Source organism: Ursus americanus, chromosome 20, assembly GCF_024610735.1.
Source record: "Ursus americanus isolate L20-20 chromosome 20, mUrsAme1.1.p, whole genome shotgun sequence".
Lineage (NCBI taxonomy): Eukaryota > Metazoa > Chordata > Mammalia > Carnivora > Ursidae > Ursus > Ursus americanus.
This window is the reverse complement of record NC_142146.1, coordinates 44,490,853-44,509,216: the sequence shown is the minus strand read 5'-3', so window position 1 is coordinate 44,509,216 and position 18,364 is coordinate 44,490,853. Positions and strand designations below refer to the sequence as shown.

Genomic DNA, 18,364 nt, shown 5'->3' with positions numbered 1-18,364 from the left:
AAGGTCATGCATAATTCAACAGCTCAACTTTCGGGCCCGCCTCTTTTCTGGGAGTGGGAGTTCGCTCCAAACTTTGTTTATGGGACAGTCCGGGAGCCGAGGCGGCCGCGCAGTCTGCTTCTCCTCCGCCTCCTTCTCACGGAGCGCGAACGCCTGAGGCCGGTTCGGGGGATGTGAGAGCCGTAGCCCCTCGGCTGCCAGGCACCAGGTCGGGATTTGCCAGCCGGGCCCCCACTACAGCCCTGCGAGCTCGGGACGCACCCGAGCGACTGAGGCCCGACGGCGAGTTCGGGCGGGACGGCGGCCGCCGCACGCCCAGACTCGGCTTCGCTGCGCGCCCAGGTAGAGCCCGCTGGAGCGCGCCCGCTCACCGCGTTCCACCCCAGGGCGTCTGGGCTCCTCGGGCTTCCGGAGTCGCGATGTCGTGGAGCTGGCTTGGGTTGAGACTGGGGGGGGGGGGGGCTGCCTGCCCGGGAAAGCTGCGACCTGTCCTTCGCCACCAGCCGTTCAGCAACCTCCCGAGTGCAGTTACTCCCCCCCCCCACCCCCGCCCTTCCTTCTCGTCCTCCTCGCGGCAACTTACTTGCTTCAAGAAAGTTGCATAATTCTCGAGGCCAGGAGGGACCCCTCCCCCATCCGGCTGGCCTTACCGATGAGTGTCTGGGATCCTGCGGCGGACACCTATCTGTCTCCTCTTTTTCTTTTGTCTCTATTCTGCCCCCGGACCCCCTCCTCCGACTTCAAATAAAAGGCTGATCTGACCTCCTTTCTCTTTGCAGAAGATGAATCCGGCCTCGGTACCCCCTCCGCTCCCGCCACCCGGGCAGCAAGTGATCCACGTCACGCAGGACCTAGACACGGACCTCGAAGCCCTCTTCAACTCGGTCATGAACCCCAAGCCCAGCTCGTGGCGGAAGAAGATCCTGCCCGAGTCGTTCTTCAAGGAGCCTGACTCTGGCTCGCACTCGCGCCAGTCGAGTACCGACTCGTCCGGCGGCCACCCGGGACCCCGGCTGGCCAGCGGCGCCCAGCACGTCCGCTCGCACTCGTCGCCCGCGTCCCTGCAGCTGGGCACCGGCGCGGGTGCTGCAGGCAGTCCAGCGCAGCAGCACGCGCACCTCCGCCAGCAGTCGTACGATGTGACCGACGAGCTGCCGCTGCCCCCGGGCTGGGAGATGACCTTCACGGCCACTGGCCAGAGGTACTTCCTCAAGTAAGTCAGCCCGAAGTCGGGGGCACAGTCACGGTGCCCAGGGTGCGCATGCTTGTTGGGGTGCGTGCATGCGCGCGCGCGTGTGCGTGTGTCCTCCACGTTTCTTTCCGAAAGATCTGGGAAGCTGGAATTAGGGAGTGAGCCTCTGGGTGTCGGAATGGTAAAAGAGAAGAAGAGCGTTTCTGGTGAGGTTCTTCCAGGGTTCTGGAAGTCCCAGGAGATTGGGGACCTGGAAACTCGTGGTGTAGGAGGGAAAAAAAAAAGTAGTTTTGGGATGATTCTCATGAAACACAGAGGTGACTTTGCCATGAGTCTGGAATAGTGATAGAGACTTCTGGGCACAAACCCTTACCCAAACCCTTACCCCCTTACCTGTCCACTCCAAGTCAGATGCCCCAGAGCCTGGTCCGTTGGGATGTGACACAGAGATAAATTCTGGAACATTTTTGAGGCTTGGGTAGGAGAGGGACTCTTGGTAGTGTAGGTGGTCTGCAGTCTCTCCATTCTTAGGAAAAGCAGGCTGGAAAATGAACACTGCCTGGTAGGCCTTTCTGCTCCCAGCTGAGTGATGTAATGACCACACAGCACAGTGATGTAATTAGCAACTCCGTGGTGAAGTAGTTGTGGGCTGGAAAATCAATTGTGTGGAAATTGGGTCAGGAGTTTTATTATGTCGTACTTAGTAACCTAAAATACCAACAGATCAGGAGCCTGTTTTGTTATTATTCTTCCCTTTCACATTGTTAGGGCTTTCCTGATGGGATGATTTTTACATTAGCCTGTACAAGAAAATATATTCACAGACATAAAGAAGATTGTTTTAGTTGTGGTACCCTAAGATAATTAGGTTCCAGAGGAGAAACCATGCTGGAGCTTGCAGTGTAACCAGTGAGGTCAAGGGGGGCCGGGCTGTTCATGGCCTGGGTGGAGACTGTGCCAGCTGGACCACTTGGTTCCGGATTGCCTGCACTGGCTGGCCGTTCACTGCCATGGACAGAAACTTCTTCTTCTTAGAACGTTCCTTAGACTTTACTTTAAAGCCGAAATTGCTTTGGTGGAGAAACCTTAGTTTAAAACTTATTCTAAGACATTATGTGCTCTTTTAAAAATATAGTCAAGCCTTTCTTTGGCACTAATATTTGATACTTTGCTGTCAGTTGGCTCTTAAAACAAATACACAGTAATGGATGAGGTTTGCTATAGGCAACTCTTTGGCTGATACTGGTGACCAGCTATTCCTTCCCCATCCCAGTGCTGTTGACATCTTGTGCAAGGAGCTCTTTATTTTGTTTCTGGGGTTGGTGTGATGCTGAGAAGCACTTGTCCTGAAACAGACTTGATGGTCATTCCACAACTGGCCTTCTCCCAGGCTTTGAGCGTTAGTCTGGACGTGTACTCAATGCTTTAACTTGTAAATGGCTGGTGGAATTCAAGTATGTGATGTAATAACATGACATGTTTTTAAATGTGATGATACTGTTTTGAAGGATGATGTTAGTTTCTATGGTACATAAAGCTCCAAAATCTTGGATTAAGTTTACTTGGGTAAATGTGGTTTTGAATATTTATTGTGCTTTTTATAGAAATGGACTTGTAATCAGTGCAAATAGAAAATGGACCAATAATTTACAGTAATTTAGGGGGATCTTTTGTGGTCCCAAATGACTTTTAAACTGTGCTTATGAATACACGCAGACGCACACAAATATATGATATATGGTCAGTACAACTGTGGTTATTAAAAATACGAAGAGCTAGGCTTGCCTAATATCAGAGGAAAGCTAGGAGAAAAAAGGACCCCCCGCCCCCAAAAAAGCAAAAAAATTCCCTTTTTTGTACAAGTTTTGAATGATTGAAACTAAGGCAAAAATGGAAATTAGCTTTGGGTTTAGAGAAAGTTGCGCAGGTTCATTCGTGCATCCCCCCAACTACAACCACTGTGCTGCCCAAAGCAGAGTACATCTTCATTGACTGGGTAGTCAGTGACGACCACAGCTGAAAAAATGTGTAGGTAGTAAGCTAGCCTGATTCGATGCAGCCTGTGGAAACTTTCTGGCCAAGAAACTAAGGGAATTTAAGAAATAAAGTCGTCGTGACTGTTGTCTTTCAAGACAAGCAATCTGCCAGGAGTTCTCGGAGTTTTTTGGAGGGCTTTGTTTAAAGTTGGAGTAAGTTAAATGTTGCATGTCATACTTTGTTACATAGCCTCCAGAGGCAACATATTTTGATGGATTAAATAGAAGCTTGAAAAATGGTGGCAACTGACCCTGAATTAGTTGTCATAAAATCTATTTTGCTCCATCATCTGTGAAATGGGGCCAGCAGTGGTATCCTATCATTGATTCTGTCAGTCGAGGCTTTTATAAATGAGAAATTAGAAGGATTTTTTTTTTTAAGATTTTATTTATTTATTTAACAGAGAGAGACAGCCAGCGAGAGAGGGAACACAGGCAGGGGGAGTGGGAGAGGAAGAAGCAGGCTCATAGCGGAGGAGCCTGATGTGGGGCTGGATCCCATAGCGCCGGGATCACGCCCTGAGCCAAAGGCAGACACTTAACCGCTGTGCCACCCAGGCGCCCCAGAAGGATTTTAAATTGGATCAGGGTCAGGTTTGATTTTTTTTTGTTTTGTTTTTTTGGCTGGAAAACCCAAGGCCAGGGAAGGGTGACTGGGTGACTTTGGGAAAGTCATGTGGTTATTTAATGGTAGACCCTGGACTGGACCTCTAATCTGTTGACACCTACTTACAGAGCACTTATCCGTTTCCCTCACTCCCCCCTTTATCCCCTCTGTCACTTCCCCAGCTGAACAATAAGCTTTATGGGAAACAAAGCCTGTCCATTAAGAAGCTTTAAAAAGCTTTTTGTGATTTTCTTAGGTAAGATTGTTCCTAAGTATATGATGTAATGACTTTTTGTTACCTCTTAAAGGGGACCTTTTCTGAGCGGTCACACCTTTCTTTGTGGTGTTTCTTTAGGGTGGCATTATACAAATGGAGAGGGTTGACGTTAGAACACATGGCCCCTGAAAATTACTGCTCTGTTCCTGCTGCCCTTTAACTCATAAATCAGGCTGGGGGCATGTAGGTGGTGGGCTCTTAGCCAGCCACCTGCACACTGATTTGACCACTGATCACATTAAAATTAAAAAAAAAATATGATTATAAATATTTATTACACATAAACCAGAAAACAGATTTATAAAGAAGAAAACATTTTGGCTTCAGTAGGACTTTATATTCTTACAGAAGAATTTTATTTGAGTAAATTCTTTAGGAAGAAATATTTTATCCCCACTCTTTTTTTTTTTTTTTTTTTTAAGATTTTGTTTATTTATTTGAGAGAGAGAGCACAGCAGGCACAGGGGCAGAGGGAGAGGGAGAAGCAGACTCCCCGCTGAGCAGGGAGCCCAATTTGAGACTCGATCCCAGGACTGGGATCATGACCTGAGCTGAAGGCAGACGCTTAACCGACTGAACCACCCAGGCCCTTATCCCCACTCTTAAATATAATTTCAGTGATAACATTTGCCTGCCACTCCCAATTTTTAGTAGTAATTTTAGTGTTTTCCCTTTTCTGAAAAGTGTCATAGAAAATTATTTTTGTCTGAGTGATCTATGCACTTAGTAACAAATCGATAGTACAGAAGGACTTTTGTTGAAAACAATGGTTTCCTTCACCTCCTCAAGGCTCACAGAGGGAGCCTTTTAGGTTTTATTTTAACTCTTTCTGTATTTAATTCTTAGACTGTTACTTCCTTAACCCTAATATGCTTTTACCACAATTTGTTTTATTTATCAACTTCTAGCTTCTGACTGAAAATGAGAATGTAGCTCCTTAAACTTTTTTTTCCTCCCCCAGATTTGATATTTATATCATTTTTAGTTTGTCTGTTAGATCACCTTTGTTATCCTTTGTCAACTTTTGGCAGTATTTCTAGATTACCCCTTTTGTAAATCAAGGAGGTTTGGGGGCTACCTGTTCTCCAGTTCACTATGTCCATGACACCTTAACGTCCAAAGCCCTGAACCCATAACCAATAAAAGTGTGCTTTGCTCTTAACTTGACCTTCTTATTCATAAATTATTATTAAAGTTGAAAATCCAGAGACAACATTTACATTAGTACATTTCTATAAATATAATTCGTTGCCTTTTATTTTTTTTAAAGATTTTATATATTTATTTGACAGAGAGAGACAGCGAGAGAGGGAACACAAGCAGGGGGGAGTTGGAGACCAAGAAGCAGGTTTCCCACTGAGCAGGGAGCCCCATGCGGAGCTCGATCCCAGGACTCCAGGGTCATGATGGCAGCGGAAGGCAGATCCCTAACGACTGAGCCACCCACGTGCCCAATGTTGCCTTTTATATTAAGATTAAATTTTAGACTTGCTACATTCAGTATGGTGTCAGGACTCCTGGGCAATCAAAGGAGGATATATCCGGCAGCAAAGTTGAATGGATACTTTCTTTCCATCAGACTCTTTTTTGTTTGTTTTAAAGATTTTATTTTTTATTTTAACGATAAAGAGAGCGCGAGCTTGCAAGTGGAGGGGTGAGGTGGAGCAGAGGGAGAGGGAGAGAGAATCTCAAGCCGACTCAGAGCTGAGCACAGGGCCCCACGCGGCTCCATAACTACCACCCTGAGACCATCACCTGAGCTGACTGACCATCACCCAGGCACCCCTCAAGCTCTTAACCAGTTGTTTAAATTTGTGTCACCTTTTTGTTTCTTCATAATTGGACCTTGACTTTCTGAATCATTTTTTCAAGTATTTCTAATTGCCTTTTTATTTGTTTCTATATTATTTGCCTCTCAAAATTTTTTAGGCTCTAAATTCCATCAGTTCTAGCATGTCTTGTTTCCCTAAGCTTTTATGCCCAGATTCCTTTATCTTTCTATGCCATTCTGGATTCCGATTGTTCTCTACACCTCCAACAGAGCTGTCATCCCGGCACTTCTGTTTACTTCTCTCCATGGGTGGGAAGTAGCATTTCCTTTTCTAATGTCTTCCTCTTTTTTGGTTTATGCCCTCATTTTGCTGGAGTACATGCTTGAGTAACTTTTTTTTTTTTAAAAGATTTATTTATTTACTTGAGAGAGAGAGAGAGAACAAGCAGGGGAGAGGCAGAGGGACAGGGAGAAGCAGACTCCCCCCTGAGCAGGGAGCCTTACACGGAACTCGATCTCAGGACCCTGGGATCATGACTTGAGCCAAAGGCAGATGTTTAACTGACTGAGCCACCCAGGCACCCATGCTTGGGTAACTTATTAAGAAGTGTTTGTGGGAGGTAAAATGTTTAGATACTTTTTAACTTGAAAATATTTATTTTAAAAGTTTTTGTTTTAAATTTATTTTCTTAAAAAAGAACTGCCTCTGGTGTTTTTTTTTTTTTTTTCTGTTTGCCTTTGGATGGCAATATAATATAATTGTTTTCATGAAGGGCCTTTTGTCCTTAAAAAATATTGCCAGCTGCCTCAGTTTCCTTGTCTGTAAAATACCTATTAGTAAGAGTAATACCTATTTCATGATATTTTGAAAGACTAGATGAGATAACATATTTGAAGTGTCTGGCACCTAGCGGACTTTCAGTACAAGTTCATTCTTGCCTCCGGTTGCCTCTCTGTCCACACACATACCCTCTCTACCTGGCCAAAGTCAGATGCAGAAACCTTGGCAATAGGATAAAAGCTGGTTGTGCTCTTGGTTATAGTTATGGCTCTGAATGACAACTTGGATCTGGAATTGAAAGTCATTAAATTTATAATAAAGACTGAGTCAATTTTCCTGTTGAAAAACCTGAATAGGAATGCCCACTGTGGGTGCCCTGTGACTTCAGCATCCTGGGCAGAGGATATCCTACCCCTTCTGAAGACGGTCTACTTCTCAGTTTTTTGGGAATCTGGCTCATAGCTACTATTTGGGCCGATTTTGTGTGTAAGGTGGCGGTGGGAGGGGGAAGGGATCAAGAAGTGGAGAAAGAAGAGGAGGGGGGTAAGTGACATCTGTTGATGACCTGGTCTGTGCCAGACAAGGCAGGAGCTGAGTCAGTGCTTTCCAGAGAGACAACCCCAGAGTCACCTGTGGCACACACTCCTAACACGTGTGTGTGAAACTTTTTTTTTCATAAACCTAGGTGCTTTCATATATGTGTGTGTGTATATATATATAATATATATATATATTATATATATATATTATATATATATATATAATATATATATATATTTTTTGACCCTTACAGTGACCCTGTGAACCGTAGGTACATATTATTATCTCATTTTGTTCTTGAGGAAACTGAGGCTCAATGAAGTTGAGTAAGTGGCTCAGGGTCACGTATCAGGTGAGTGACAGCGATGGGATTAGAATTATGTGATTCTAAAACCTGTACTCCTGCCCCTGCACCATGATGCCTCATGCCAATTACGTGCCCATAATTAGGCCCTGTAATTAGGTCTCCTTGGTGACCAGATAACTCTGGAGTGGTGGATGGAGCTTTGGAGTTTGCTTCTGAACTCCATCTGGGTGGTCAAATTTGGAGCTCTTGGTGCTGAAGAGGGGGAGAGGTGATGAGAAAAACAATCCAGAAATGGATAGTATATTCACAGTGCCTATTTATATGTTATTCTTATCAAAGTTTCCACCATTAATAAGTACGTATCATTTTATAGGGAACACAGATGTGACAGGGATGGCAGATGACCTGATGGATGTCAGGATCAGGTACACTGAGGAGGGCTTGTTAAAGAGGGTTAATTAAATAATGTTAGTAAAATAGTTTCAAGGGAAAAAAGAGCCAGGGTGCTTCACCTTGCCTTTATCGTTGCAGAGATCGATGAGAATTAAAATACTGTAGAGTTAGAGGCGGTATTGAGTCTTGGTTTTTGTTTGTTGACCGGTTAGGACCTGGAGGAATTACAGCCTTATATATCATTCTCCCCTTTCTCTTCCTTCTTCTGTTATGTATCTGACCACAGGAGAAGGTGATGGAAGTAAAAGAATCAACCCATCTGGGTGGCTCAGTGGGTTAAGCGTCTGCCTTTGGCCTTGGTCATGATCCCAGGGTCCTGAGATCGAGTCCCGCCTAGGGCTCCCTGCTCAGTGGGGAGTCTGCTTCTCCCTCTGCCCTTGCCCCCCCCAGCCTGCTCATGCTCTCTGTCTTTCTCTCAAATGAGTAAGTAAAATCTTTTTTTTTTTTAATTTTTTAATTTTTTTTTAAAGATTTTATTTATTTATTCGACAGAGATAGAGACAGCCAGCGAGAGAGGAACACAAGCAGGGGGAGTGGGAGAGGAAGAAGCAGGCTCATAGCAGAAGAGCCTGATGTGGGGCTCGATCCCATAACGCCAGGATCACACCCTGAGCCGAAGGCAGGCGCTTAACCGCAGTGCCACCCAGGCGCCCCGAGTAAGTAAAATCTTAAAAAAAAAAAAAAAAAAAAAAAAAAAGAATCAACCAGTTCAGGGAAGGGTTTTCTTTTTGAAAGGTGGTTTGAAAGACTGAGGACTAAAGTAATGAGCTTATTAGTGAAGGGCAGATTCTGAGAGGGTGGCCCTTTCACTGGTCTGAGGGCGACTGCATATTTTAGTGCATTGAAATATCAGGAGAGCAGTGTTTTCCAAACTGTATTCTTTGAACCCCAGTTCATTCAGATGCTTTGTGAACATGGGGTTTCTGGACCAGGAAGTTTGGGATATGTTTCATGCTCTGTCCCTCTCTTGGAATTTCACAATATGCGTTAAAGACTCCAGAGTCACTTATCAGAAAAACTGGTTTGTTTTTGTTGAAGCCAGTATTTCACAAACTCATGTGATTTGAATATTTTTATTCCAGCTTCATCTGTTGCCATCCACTCGGAAATGGTTAACAGATCATACTTTGGGAAACCTTTTCTGTGCCTTTCGTTATTATTTTTATAGTTGAGATTTTAATATTCGAATCAAGTTACAGTTTTTTTTCCAGTGTGCTTTGTGAATATGTAGTATATTCTCATTTATATCTCTTGATTTAATAATTAATTATTAATACTTGGAAATAAAAAGTCCTAAATACCAGACAAGTAGGATATAACACAAGAAAACCAGCAATGACAATACCTTGTGGTAATAGCATAATCCTGATTTTACTTTCAAAGGTGTGTGTGTGTATGTGTGTGTATCTGCTAGAAGGATAGATACCAAATGTTTCCAATGGTCATTTCTGGAATTCTGGATGATTTTTCTTGTTTACTTCCTGTATGTTCCAGATGTCCTGCAATAAACGTATGTTTCTTTTCTTTTCTTTTCTGGAAGATTTTATTTATTTATTTGACAGAGCGAGAGAGCACAAGCAGGGGCACCAGTAGAGGGAGAAGGAGAAGCAGGGAGCCCCACGTGCATCTCCATCCCAGCACCCTGGGATCACGACCCGAGCTGAAGGCAGACACTCAACCATATGAGCCACCCAAGTGCCCCATATATTTCTTATTAAATTGGAGGGTGGGGGAGTTACAAAAACTGTAGGAGAAAGAAAGCAAAGAAGCATGTAAAGATAAAGTCGTAGGGACCCGTGGCTCGCTCTGTCGATGGAGCTTGCGACTCTTGATCTCAGGGTTGTGAGTCCGAGCCCCACATGGGGTGTAGAGATTACGTAAAAGATGGAATTGTAGATTGGGGTAGGTGTGGTAGGGTGTGGGGACATCTCCTAGCCATAACTCAGTAACTGAAGCCTGGAGCTTAGGTTACCAAACGGATGCTCTTTGAGAACTGCTTGTGTTTTTCTTGTTTTGGGTTATTTTCTTTAGGAATGAACTGACAGTAATTGCTAAACTCTTAACCCAGAATTCTCCATTTAAAGTCCCCTCAGGATAAGAAGTAGGATTATGGCAGATCCTTAGGGCACACGAATTTCCTTCAGCGTATTCTTAATTTGCATGCAGTCCTTCCTGGACTTAACCTTCCATCCAGGCGCAGCAGATGACAAATACGAAAGGAAGAAACGATACTCACTTGCTTGAATGACGAAGTGTAATCAGGAAATATACGTAAAGTGCTCAGTGCTGTGGCTGGCACCGTAAGCACTGCTGACAGTTTATTTATTACTGTTACTGTTGCCGGTTGAGATGGTGGTGGCAGGGATGTGTGCGTGATCTCCTGAGACCTTTCCTTCATGCCACCAAAAGGACCGTTAGCTGTTTCAGCATCGACGATGAAAGATCACTGAACTTCTCTTGTGTGCTAGCCCCGTGCAGTATGCTGTGAGGGGAGAAGCGCGTGGCAGGTTTGCCCGACCTCAGGCAGCTGACGGTCTGGCTGGGGCGAGACAGAGAGAACACAGACGAAATCAGGCTAACTAGCTTCCTCTGGACCCTCTGCGGCACTAGAGCCTAGAGCAGCTGCCCGCCGTGTGTTGGAAGCTCTTGGGAGGTGTGTCATAATAAGGCAATCGTTTCTATTATGGTTACAGGTCCGAAACTTGCAGCCGTGCTGAAAGTCTCTTAGTTCTCCCATTGGCTGTCCTCCCGCTGGCCCCAGGAACTTGGCACAATCTGTTACCTGTGCCTGGAACATTATTTTCCTGCTTCTTGCCTGGTTAACTCCTGTGCTCCTTTCAGGCGTCCTCTTGGATGCCACCCCTGCAGGAGGTTTTCCCTGACTCACAGGCCCCCACACTAGTGTAGACGCTTCTGCTGCTGTTCTCCCATAGCCCCGTGGCTCCCCAGCCATGGCACTACTGCCATGTTTTTACTTAGTTATTTCTCTTTGCACCTCCATGAGGGCAAGATTGATAATTGTCTTGCTCGTCATTGTATAAGTTGAGCACAGTGCCTGGCCAGTAGGTGGGTGCTTGGTAAGGAAGGACTCCTCTGATACTTGCTGGTGGCCATTTGCATTGCAGGCTCATACACTAGAAGTCCTCTTAGGAATCTGCCATGCTCGGGAATGTAATTCCATCATGTCTGTGCCCCTTGGACCGCAAGTTTAGAATCATAGCTCCACATACTATGGCGCAGTGGAGAAGATGGGTAGAGGGAGTGGGTGTGCAGAGAAGTCTCTGTAAAGGTGGTTGGACATACATGCAGCCTGGAAAAATGGGAGGAATGTGGGTAGGTGAGCAAAGAGGCCTTCTAGGAAAGAGGGGGTAGGAAGAGAAGTTCAGGGGCAGAAGTGTTCAGGGTGTGTTTTTGAGGTCAAGAAAAGTCTGGCCTGACTTGGGTTGAAAGGTAAGTGATGGTTGGTGGATGACTGTCCATCCCATTGGGGCTCTAGAACCTCAGCTAGGACGGGCACACTGACCTTTTGCTAGTCAATGTCAATTTTCTCAACCCCTCATTTTGAGATACACCAGTCCTGGCTTTATCCCAGTGGAGCACAAGGTCCCACTATTGTCTCTTATGTTGAGATCTTCCTAGTTGTTTAAGGAACTATGGATTTTATACTGATTTAAAAGTCTGAGATGATAGAACTTTTCATAACAATTCATTCACCCATCTGTCCCTCCATAGACCTATCCATCTATCAAATATTTGATTTAGTATGTGCTGTTTCACAAGAGTGGGTGGTCTTTGCTTTCCAAGTTAGTAGGATGTGAGGCTACTCTTGACTCAGGCCCACTTCCACTCAGTCTGCCATTTCTGCTTATAAATGAATAGCTTGTGGGTCTGGCTGTTTCCAGAATACTCTCTTGTGGTTTTGGATACTGTCTGTTTCTCTGAGGCTGATCAACTGGGCAGAGGCAAAGTGGAGATTCCAGAAGCACAGTTATTACACTGAAGCCCACCTAGGCCCTGTACCTTGAGGATACCTGGCCGAGCAGCTCGGGGCCTCCCTCTCAAGCACATCCTTCCTGAACTCTTAGTGAAGCCTGTTGAGAGCCTTTTCACAGGAAGTCACAACACTGAATCACGTGTTAATGTTTTCAGATAACTTCTTTAAATTAAAAAAAAAAAAGGTTTTGAATAGGTAGTAAATACATATAAATGATAAAAAATTCAAATAGTACCAAAGCATATACTGTGAGAAGTTTCACCCTCCCCTAGTCCTCTGGTCAGCTCCCTAGAGCACCAGTTTCTTTCCAAAGAAACTCTGTGCGAGTATAAGCATGTGGATGTATATACCCACTTAGACTATTTTCAGTATGGTGCAAACGGTAGTGTACTATTCACACTCAGCTGCACCTGTTTTCACTTAGTATGTCTTGGTGTTTATTCTTCCATCCTCATTTAAGGACCTCATAATATTCTGTCGTACAGGATGCAGCATAATTTTTTTTTAAAACTGATCCCTTATTGATGGGACATTTAGATTGTTTCCGATTTTCTCTTTTTAATTATAAAAGTAATACGTACCCAAACACTAGTGGGGGAATGCAAATGGAAAAATAAGTTCTTCTGATCTTCCCTAGATCCCTGGTTTTAGAGAACCATTGTTAACACTTTATCTAGAGATGCTGTACACCAGTAGAGCAGCAGAATGGCCCCTGTCTAATTAATTACCTGTCTAGTCTGTTATCTAATTATCTATCATCTACTGTCCTAACTATTAATCATTATATCCAGCCTTCTTATTACAAGGGTGTTACGTGGTCTGACATTGGTGATACATGGTCTGGCCAACACACCCGGCCAGTTAGATGGATGCCCTACTGATCAGAATGAATGGCATCCCAGCATGAAGTGGCTGATCAGGTATCTCAGTGAGACTCAAAGTGTGGTCTCTGAACTGACACTAGTGTGCAGGTGTATGCAACTCACCGGTGACAGACTAGATACAGAAGTCAAGAATGTTTGGAAACTTGTATGCAAAATGATTCTGCTGTGACATCTAAGCACGTGATCAGTGGGATTGTCTAATGGAACACGGTAATTTGGGTGTGCCAAATTAGTGTGATGAGTCATCTGTGGCCCAAGCTATGTACAAGGCATCTGCAATAGGACCACATACTGGTCTTGACAGATTGAAAATAGAAAAACACTGATCCCTTTCCATGGGTATTTTGAGAGATGCTGATATGTTTCTCTTAACTTTCTTTTTTCTTCTCTTTTCTCATCTTCTTTCTTTCTTTCTTTCTTTCTTTCTTTCTTTCTTTCTTTCTTTCTTTCTTTCTTTCTTTCTTCCTTCCTTCCTTCCTTCCTTCCTTCCTTCCTTCCTTCCTTCCTTCCTTTTCATCCATCCATCCATTTACCTATGTATCATTTTATTTTTCCATCCATCCTTTCAACTGCCTTTTATGTATCTATCAGCCAGTTAATTTATTGTACCTCTCACTAACTTCACAAAAATAATGAATCTAAGATGTTGAATATTGAGTCTTAATACGCAAAAAGTTCTGTGGTGCAAAGGATGATTATCATCTATTTTCTAGTACATAATATATGTATGTCTTTATGGCCCCTGTGCTCATTGTTTTAAAAATACCCTTTGGCACACTTCAATTCTGAACACTGGAGGTAAACCCAGATGCTGTTCTTTCTTGTGACTAATCTACCTGCAAGCACTGTCATCTATAGATTCAGTGCAAAACATGGTGACTGGAGAAAAATAAGCATGCTGGATTCTTTAGTAAAGATATATATTCCTTCGGGGTGGCATTTCTGCAAATATTGTGATATCGAATATTTGTCTTTCTCTCAATTTGTCCATGAAAAACGTGGGCTAGGATTCAGAAGTTGACAATGCCATTGATAACCCATCAAAAAGTGGAAAATGCAAGCAAATGATAAATGTAATTAAAGTGAGCAGACATCACTCTTACTGACTCGATTTTTCTTCTAGGTTTATTTTAAAAAACAGGCTTTAAAAAAAATTATTTGAGAGAGAGAGGGAGAGCAAGAGCAGGGGGAGGGGCAAAGGGACAAGCAGACTCCCTGCTGACATGGGGCTCCATCCCAGGACCCTGAGATCATGACCTGAGCTGAAACCAAGAGTTGGATGCTCAACCGACTGAGCCACCCAGGCGCCCCTAAAAGCTAGCTTTTTAAAAAATAAAAAATTAAGCAGAGCTGAAGGATATAAAGTGAAAAGTAAAAGTACTCCACCCACTAGTTTTACTCCTCAGATGTAACCACTGTTCACAATTGCTTGTATATCTCCCAGGGATTTTATTATGCATTACATGATTTCATTTATAATGACATCACTTGGTTGTTCTGGTATTGTGGGTAGCACAGTGTGGGTGGTCTTTGTTCCTTGCTGACCCTCACATAACCTCAGAACTGAGTATAGATATGGGTTAAATTATGGAGAACTAGATGTGATGCCTGATGAAGAGGTCTCAGGGTGAAAAGCTTTGGTGGCGTAACTGTGGTTCAGAGACTGGGGTTTAGCTTTGTGGTTCGGAAAGTTGATGTCCTTGGTACTCCAAAACTGATCAGGTTTTCAAAGACTTTCTGCTGCGGGCCATACTGGGATGAAATGGGGGTAGACGTTCTAGCTGTAGTTTCAGAATTCAGGAGCAGTGACTTGAATAATCTCCCACTCTGGAATGAAAGTACTCATAAGAGTGATTTAATCGCTGGGAGATTGCTTTGGTGGTTTTAGCAAAGGGAAGAAGTGAAGCCATTGAAGGGATATTAAGGAAGTAATTTGACGGGGTTTGGCAATGGATTAAATATGGGGAGTGAGGAAAAGAGGTGAGAAGGAAGATTTGCAAGTTGCTGGCTGTCCATGGCACAAACAGAGGTGCCTCTAATTGTGACAAGCAGGAAGTAAGTTTAGAAGAGGTTGAGAAAGTTTTTCACATGTTGAGTTTGAGGTGAATTTAAGATATCCAAGGGAGATGTATGTATATTTTCAGAACTTTCTCTCTAATTATGTTATATGTAAATATTTATAATTATTATATATATAATTATTCTAATCCAGGTATGGCTGAGATCCCAGAGAGAGAGATTACAGATGGAGTCAGAAGAAAAGTCCAGACTCTGTAAAGGAGAGACAGCCGGAGAGGTTGGAGGAAATGCAGACAATAGTACAAGAAATCCAGGGGAGAAAATTGTCTGGAAGAAAGAGGAATGGTTAATTCTGTGTCATAGGAAGAACTGACAAATTTTCAGTGAATGGTTTTTCCACTGAGGCCGTTTTCTTTCCCCAGGGTAGGGCAAGGGCTGGGGCCAGGGGTACTAATTCTACAGTCTTTTTTTGAAGAGGGAAAAATGAAGAAAATAAGCATCTCCGTTAGATAAGGGGCATCCCCCAAATTCCCATATACTCTACCATGTCCCTGCTAAGGAGCATGGTTCTCTCTCTGTCCGGATCCAGTGCCATATGGAAAGACCACACATTTGCTTATTCAAACATCCTGTTAAAACAAGGTTTGAAATCAGTGTTTTATAACTGACCGAGATAAGTTAAAAGACTTGAGTAAAAATATTACTCTAATTGATATGATAATCCCTTGCCATGAGGAAAATTACAGTCTCCAATCCTGACTGTGGTAAAACCTTTGCCACAGTTTGTAGCACACAGGACTGTTATTGCTGGGACGTGTCATACTTAATGGCGGCCATAAAAATAGCAGATTATGTTTGGTGAGTATCAGTTAAAACTTTATGGTTCAGAATATTATGTAACTGTTGTTTCAGATAAACGTTTATCTTCCCTATCTTTCTTTCTCCATTTGCGGAAACTGATTCTGATACCTGGCAAAGGGGATTCCAAAATTATGCAGGTAAATGTGAGGCCAGTTTACCCTTTCACAGTATAAGGTAAATAGAACATGTTTGATTGTATCAAACTGGTTTGAGTTGGAGTTTGGGCTTGGATACATTTTGTAGTCAAAAGGCCATTCTGGGGGCCCCTGGCTGGCTCAGTCATTAAGCATCTGCCTTTGGCTCAGGACTTGATCCCAGTGTTCTGGGATCGAGCCCCACATCAGGCTCCTCCGCTGGGAGCCTGCTTCTTCCTCTCCCACTCCCCCTGCTTGTGTTCCCTCTCTCGCTGGCTGTCTCTCTCTCTGTCAAGTAAATAAATAAAATCTTAAAAAAAAAAAAGGCCATTCTGCTGTCTTTGCTGATTTGGGAGTTCCTGGTAGCCTTGTTACTGGTTTGGGATATGTATAAATATGTAAAGTTAGTAGTTGGGATCAAGAATCATAAAAGAAGCAGTAAACTTCAGTGCTATTTATAAAAGTACATAGGTTTTCTGAAGACACATTCTCTAGTGCAACTGTTTCCACTTTTATGGGTCTTTGTTTTATGTACTGTGTGAAATACTAGCCTATGCATATAGAACTTTTGGCAAATATGAATTCCTCTTAAGTAATTATACCATCCAACCTGTATTTGTCTTTTTGTGCATTTTAACCTAAAATCCAACCGTAAATATATATTGTAGAAAAACTTGAAGGAAGGAAAGGTAGGAAGAGAGAAAGGATGAGATACTTAAAGGTAAAGCTCTACCCAAGTGTGTTTTACAAATACAATTGCTTCTTTACTTAGGCTTTTTAAAAAGTTTAGTTATTTGTGGTCTGAAAAAATTAAATTCGAGCTTATTGATGTCGCATTTCTGTAAGTGTTAGGATAGCAAGGGCTATGCTTTGGGCTTTGGAAAGCAGAGTTCTCAGCAAAGGTCCAAGGGCTGTACAACCCATACAGTGGACAGTGGATCCATTGTTCTCTGTATTTGTCTGTTGCTTACATTTTAATGACTATTGAGCAGTCAGTGATTATTAACAGATATTTAACAGTAGGAGAAGATTAGATTGTAGGGTCAATAATCATGGACCATTTGGAGTGTCAACATGAAAGAAACGATTTTAAAGGTTAGATCCAGAATTGTTGAAACTTTCGCCTGAAACTTTGTCAGGTGAGCGGTGCAGGGGATGGACCAGCACGGCCTTTTTAAATTATTAGCCACGGTAAAGCAAGTCAGGTTTTGCCACAGTGCTTTTGATTTAACCTAATAGTTGGCCAGCCCTAGTTAATCAGTGGAATACCATTACAGGACGCGGATTTCCCAGTTGCACATGCATTGGAACGTCCAACTTACCCCGTGTGTGGATTGGAGAGCCCATGGTGTGACTAATTAAAGTCATTCTCCATACTCCCCTTAAAGCAAAGCGTTAGAAACAAGTTAAGTTTTACAAGTTCTCTGAAGGTCCTTGTGAGCCCTGGTCAACATCCTGGTTGACTGGTATGTATCTATTCGGAGTCTAGTTTCCAGAGCTCTTGAAAAGAGTATTATAAACTTCCCAGTGAGCATGGAGGTGTAAACTGATGCCACGGGGTTGTTTCAGCTGAAATGAAAGATCATACTTACTGACACTTATTACAAATGAGTTTTTAAAACAATGTCTGTTTTGTACAGTGAGAGTAAAGTCGGCCAAGTTTAGAACAAAAAAGTTATATTGTGGCACAAGATAAAAGGACATTGCATAATAAATAATATCTCATACCATTAAAATATAAGGTTCCCTTCCCCAAATGTAAGTATGAGCTTCTAAATGAATGTTTTTAAAGTCTGATTTTTCTTTGATTTGCCTAGTGACTTGATACATAAAGAGATTATGGGTTTGAGTGTGTCCAGATCTAGACTACTATAGTAAATAATACACATGTACAGCATACAAAAGATAAATAAAACTCAAATGGCATTGTGTGTTTTAGTGATGCCGTAGAAATTGGTTTTTTATTACAATAGGTCGAAAGTAGCTCATTGGAAGTAAGCAAAATGTTTTCATCTGTCAGTTTCTAAGACTAGAATAACGTATCTGATCCAAAGTATATTGGTTCTAACTTTTATTCATAGACAGAATCATTGGTTTATGAAAATCAGCAAGGAAGCATAAGCAGAGGGGTAAGCTGTAGAAACACTGAATAAATCCTTTCAGATGTGAGTGTGTGGATCTGATGAGTAGTTCAGATTGTTTGCTCTTGCTCTGAATGGATTTTGAACATGAGGAGAGATTGCATGGAATTAAAAATTGGTGGGTTTTTTTGTTTGTTTGTTTTCTTTTTTAGAAACTTCTGATTCTGGTAGAGAGGCACTTATCTGAATATAAGGAGGACCAAAAATGTTGCTTAAAGGGATTTTATAAGAAAAATAGGCACAGTTCTTGTGCAGAGTGGGCTTCCTGAATAAGGGAGATCTAAGGAGTCATGTCAGGGCCTCTAAACAGGTGTAAAATTTCAAAGGTGAACTTTTGGGGAGGTGGTTTATTTAGAGGACAGAAGGA

At 42.9% G+C, this 18,364-nt stretch overlaps 1 protein-coding gene across 3 annotated transcripts in view; it reads left to right on the top strand.

The window, feature by feature from the left end:
- Positions 1-18,364, top strand: part of WWTR1 (WW domain containing transcription regulator 1) — a 166,462-nt gene that overhangs the window by 39,124 nt on the left and 108,974 nt on the right. The window contains exons 1-2 of one of the 3 annotated variants that reach the window (XM_045812866.2): positions 72-208; positions 780-1,213. In XM_045812866.2, coding sequence (XP_045668822.1) covers positions 783-1,213 — 431 coding nt within the window. In that variant the 5' untranslated portion in view covers positions 72-208; positions 780-782. Of the gene's footprint in view, positions 1-71; positions 343-779; positions 1,214-18,364 lie in introns of those variants that run through there. The other 2 variants (XM_045812861.2, XM_087870277.1) reach the window with 2 other exon arrangements.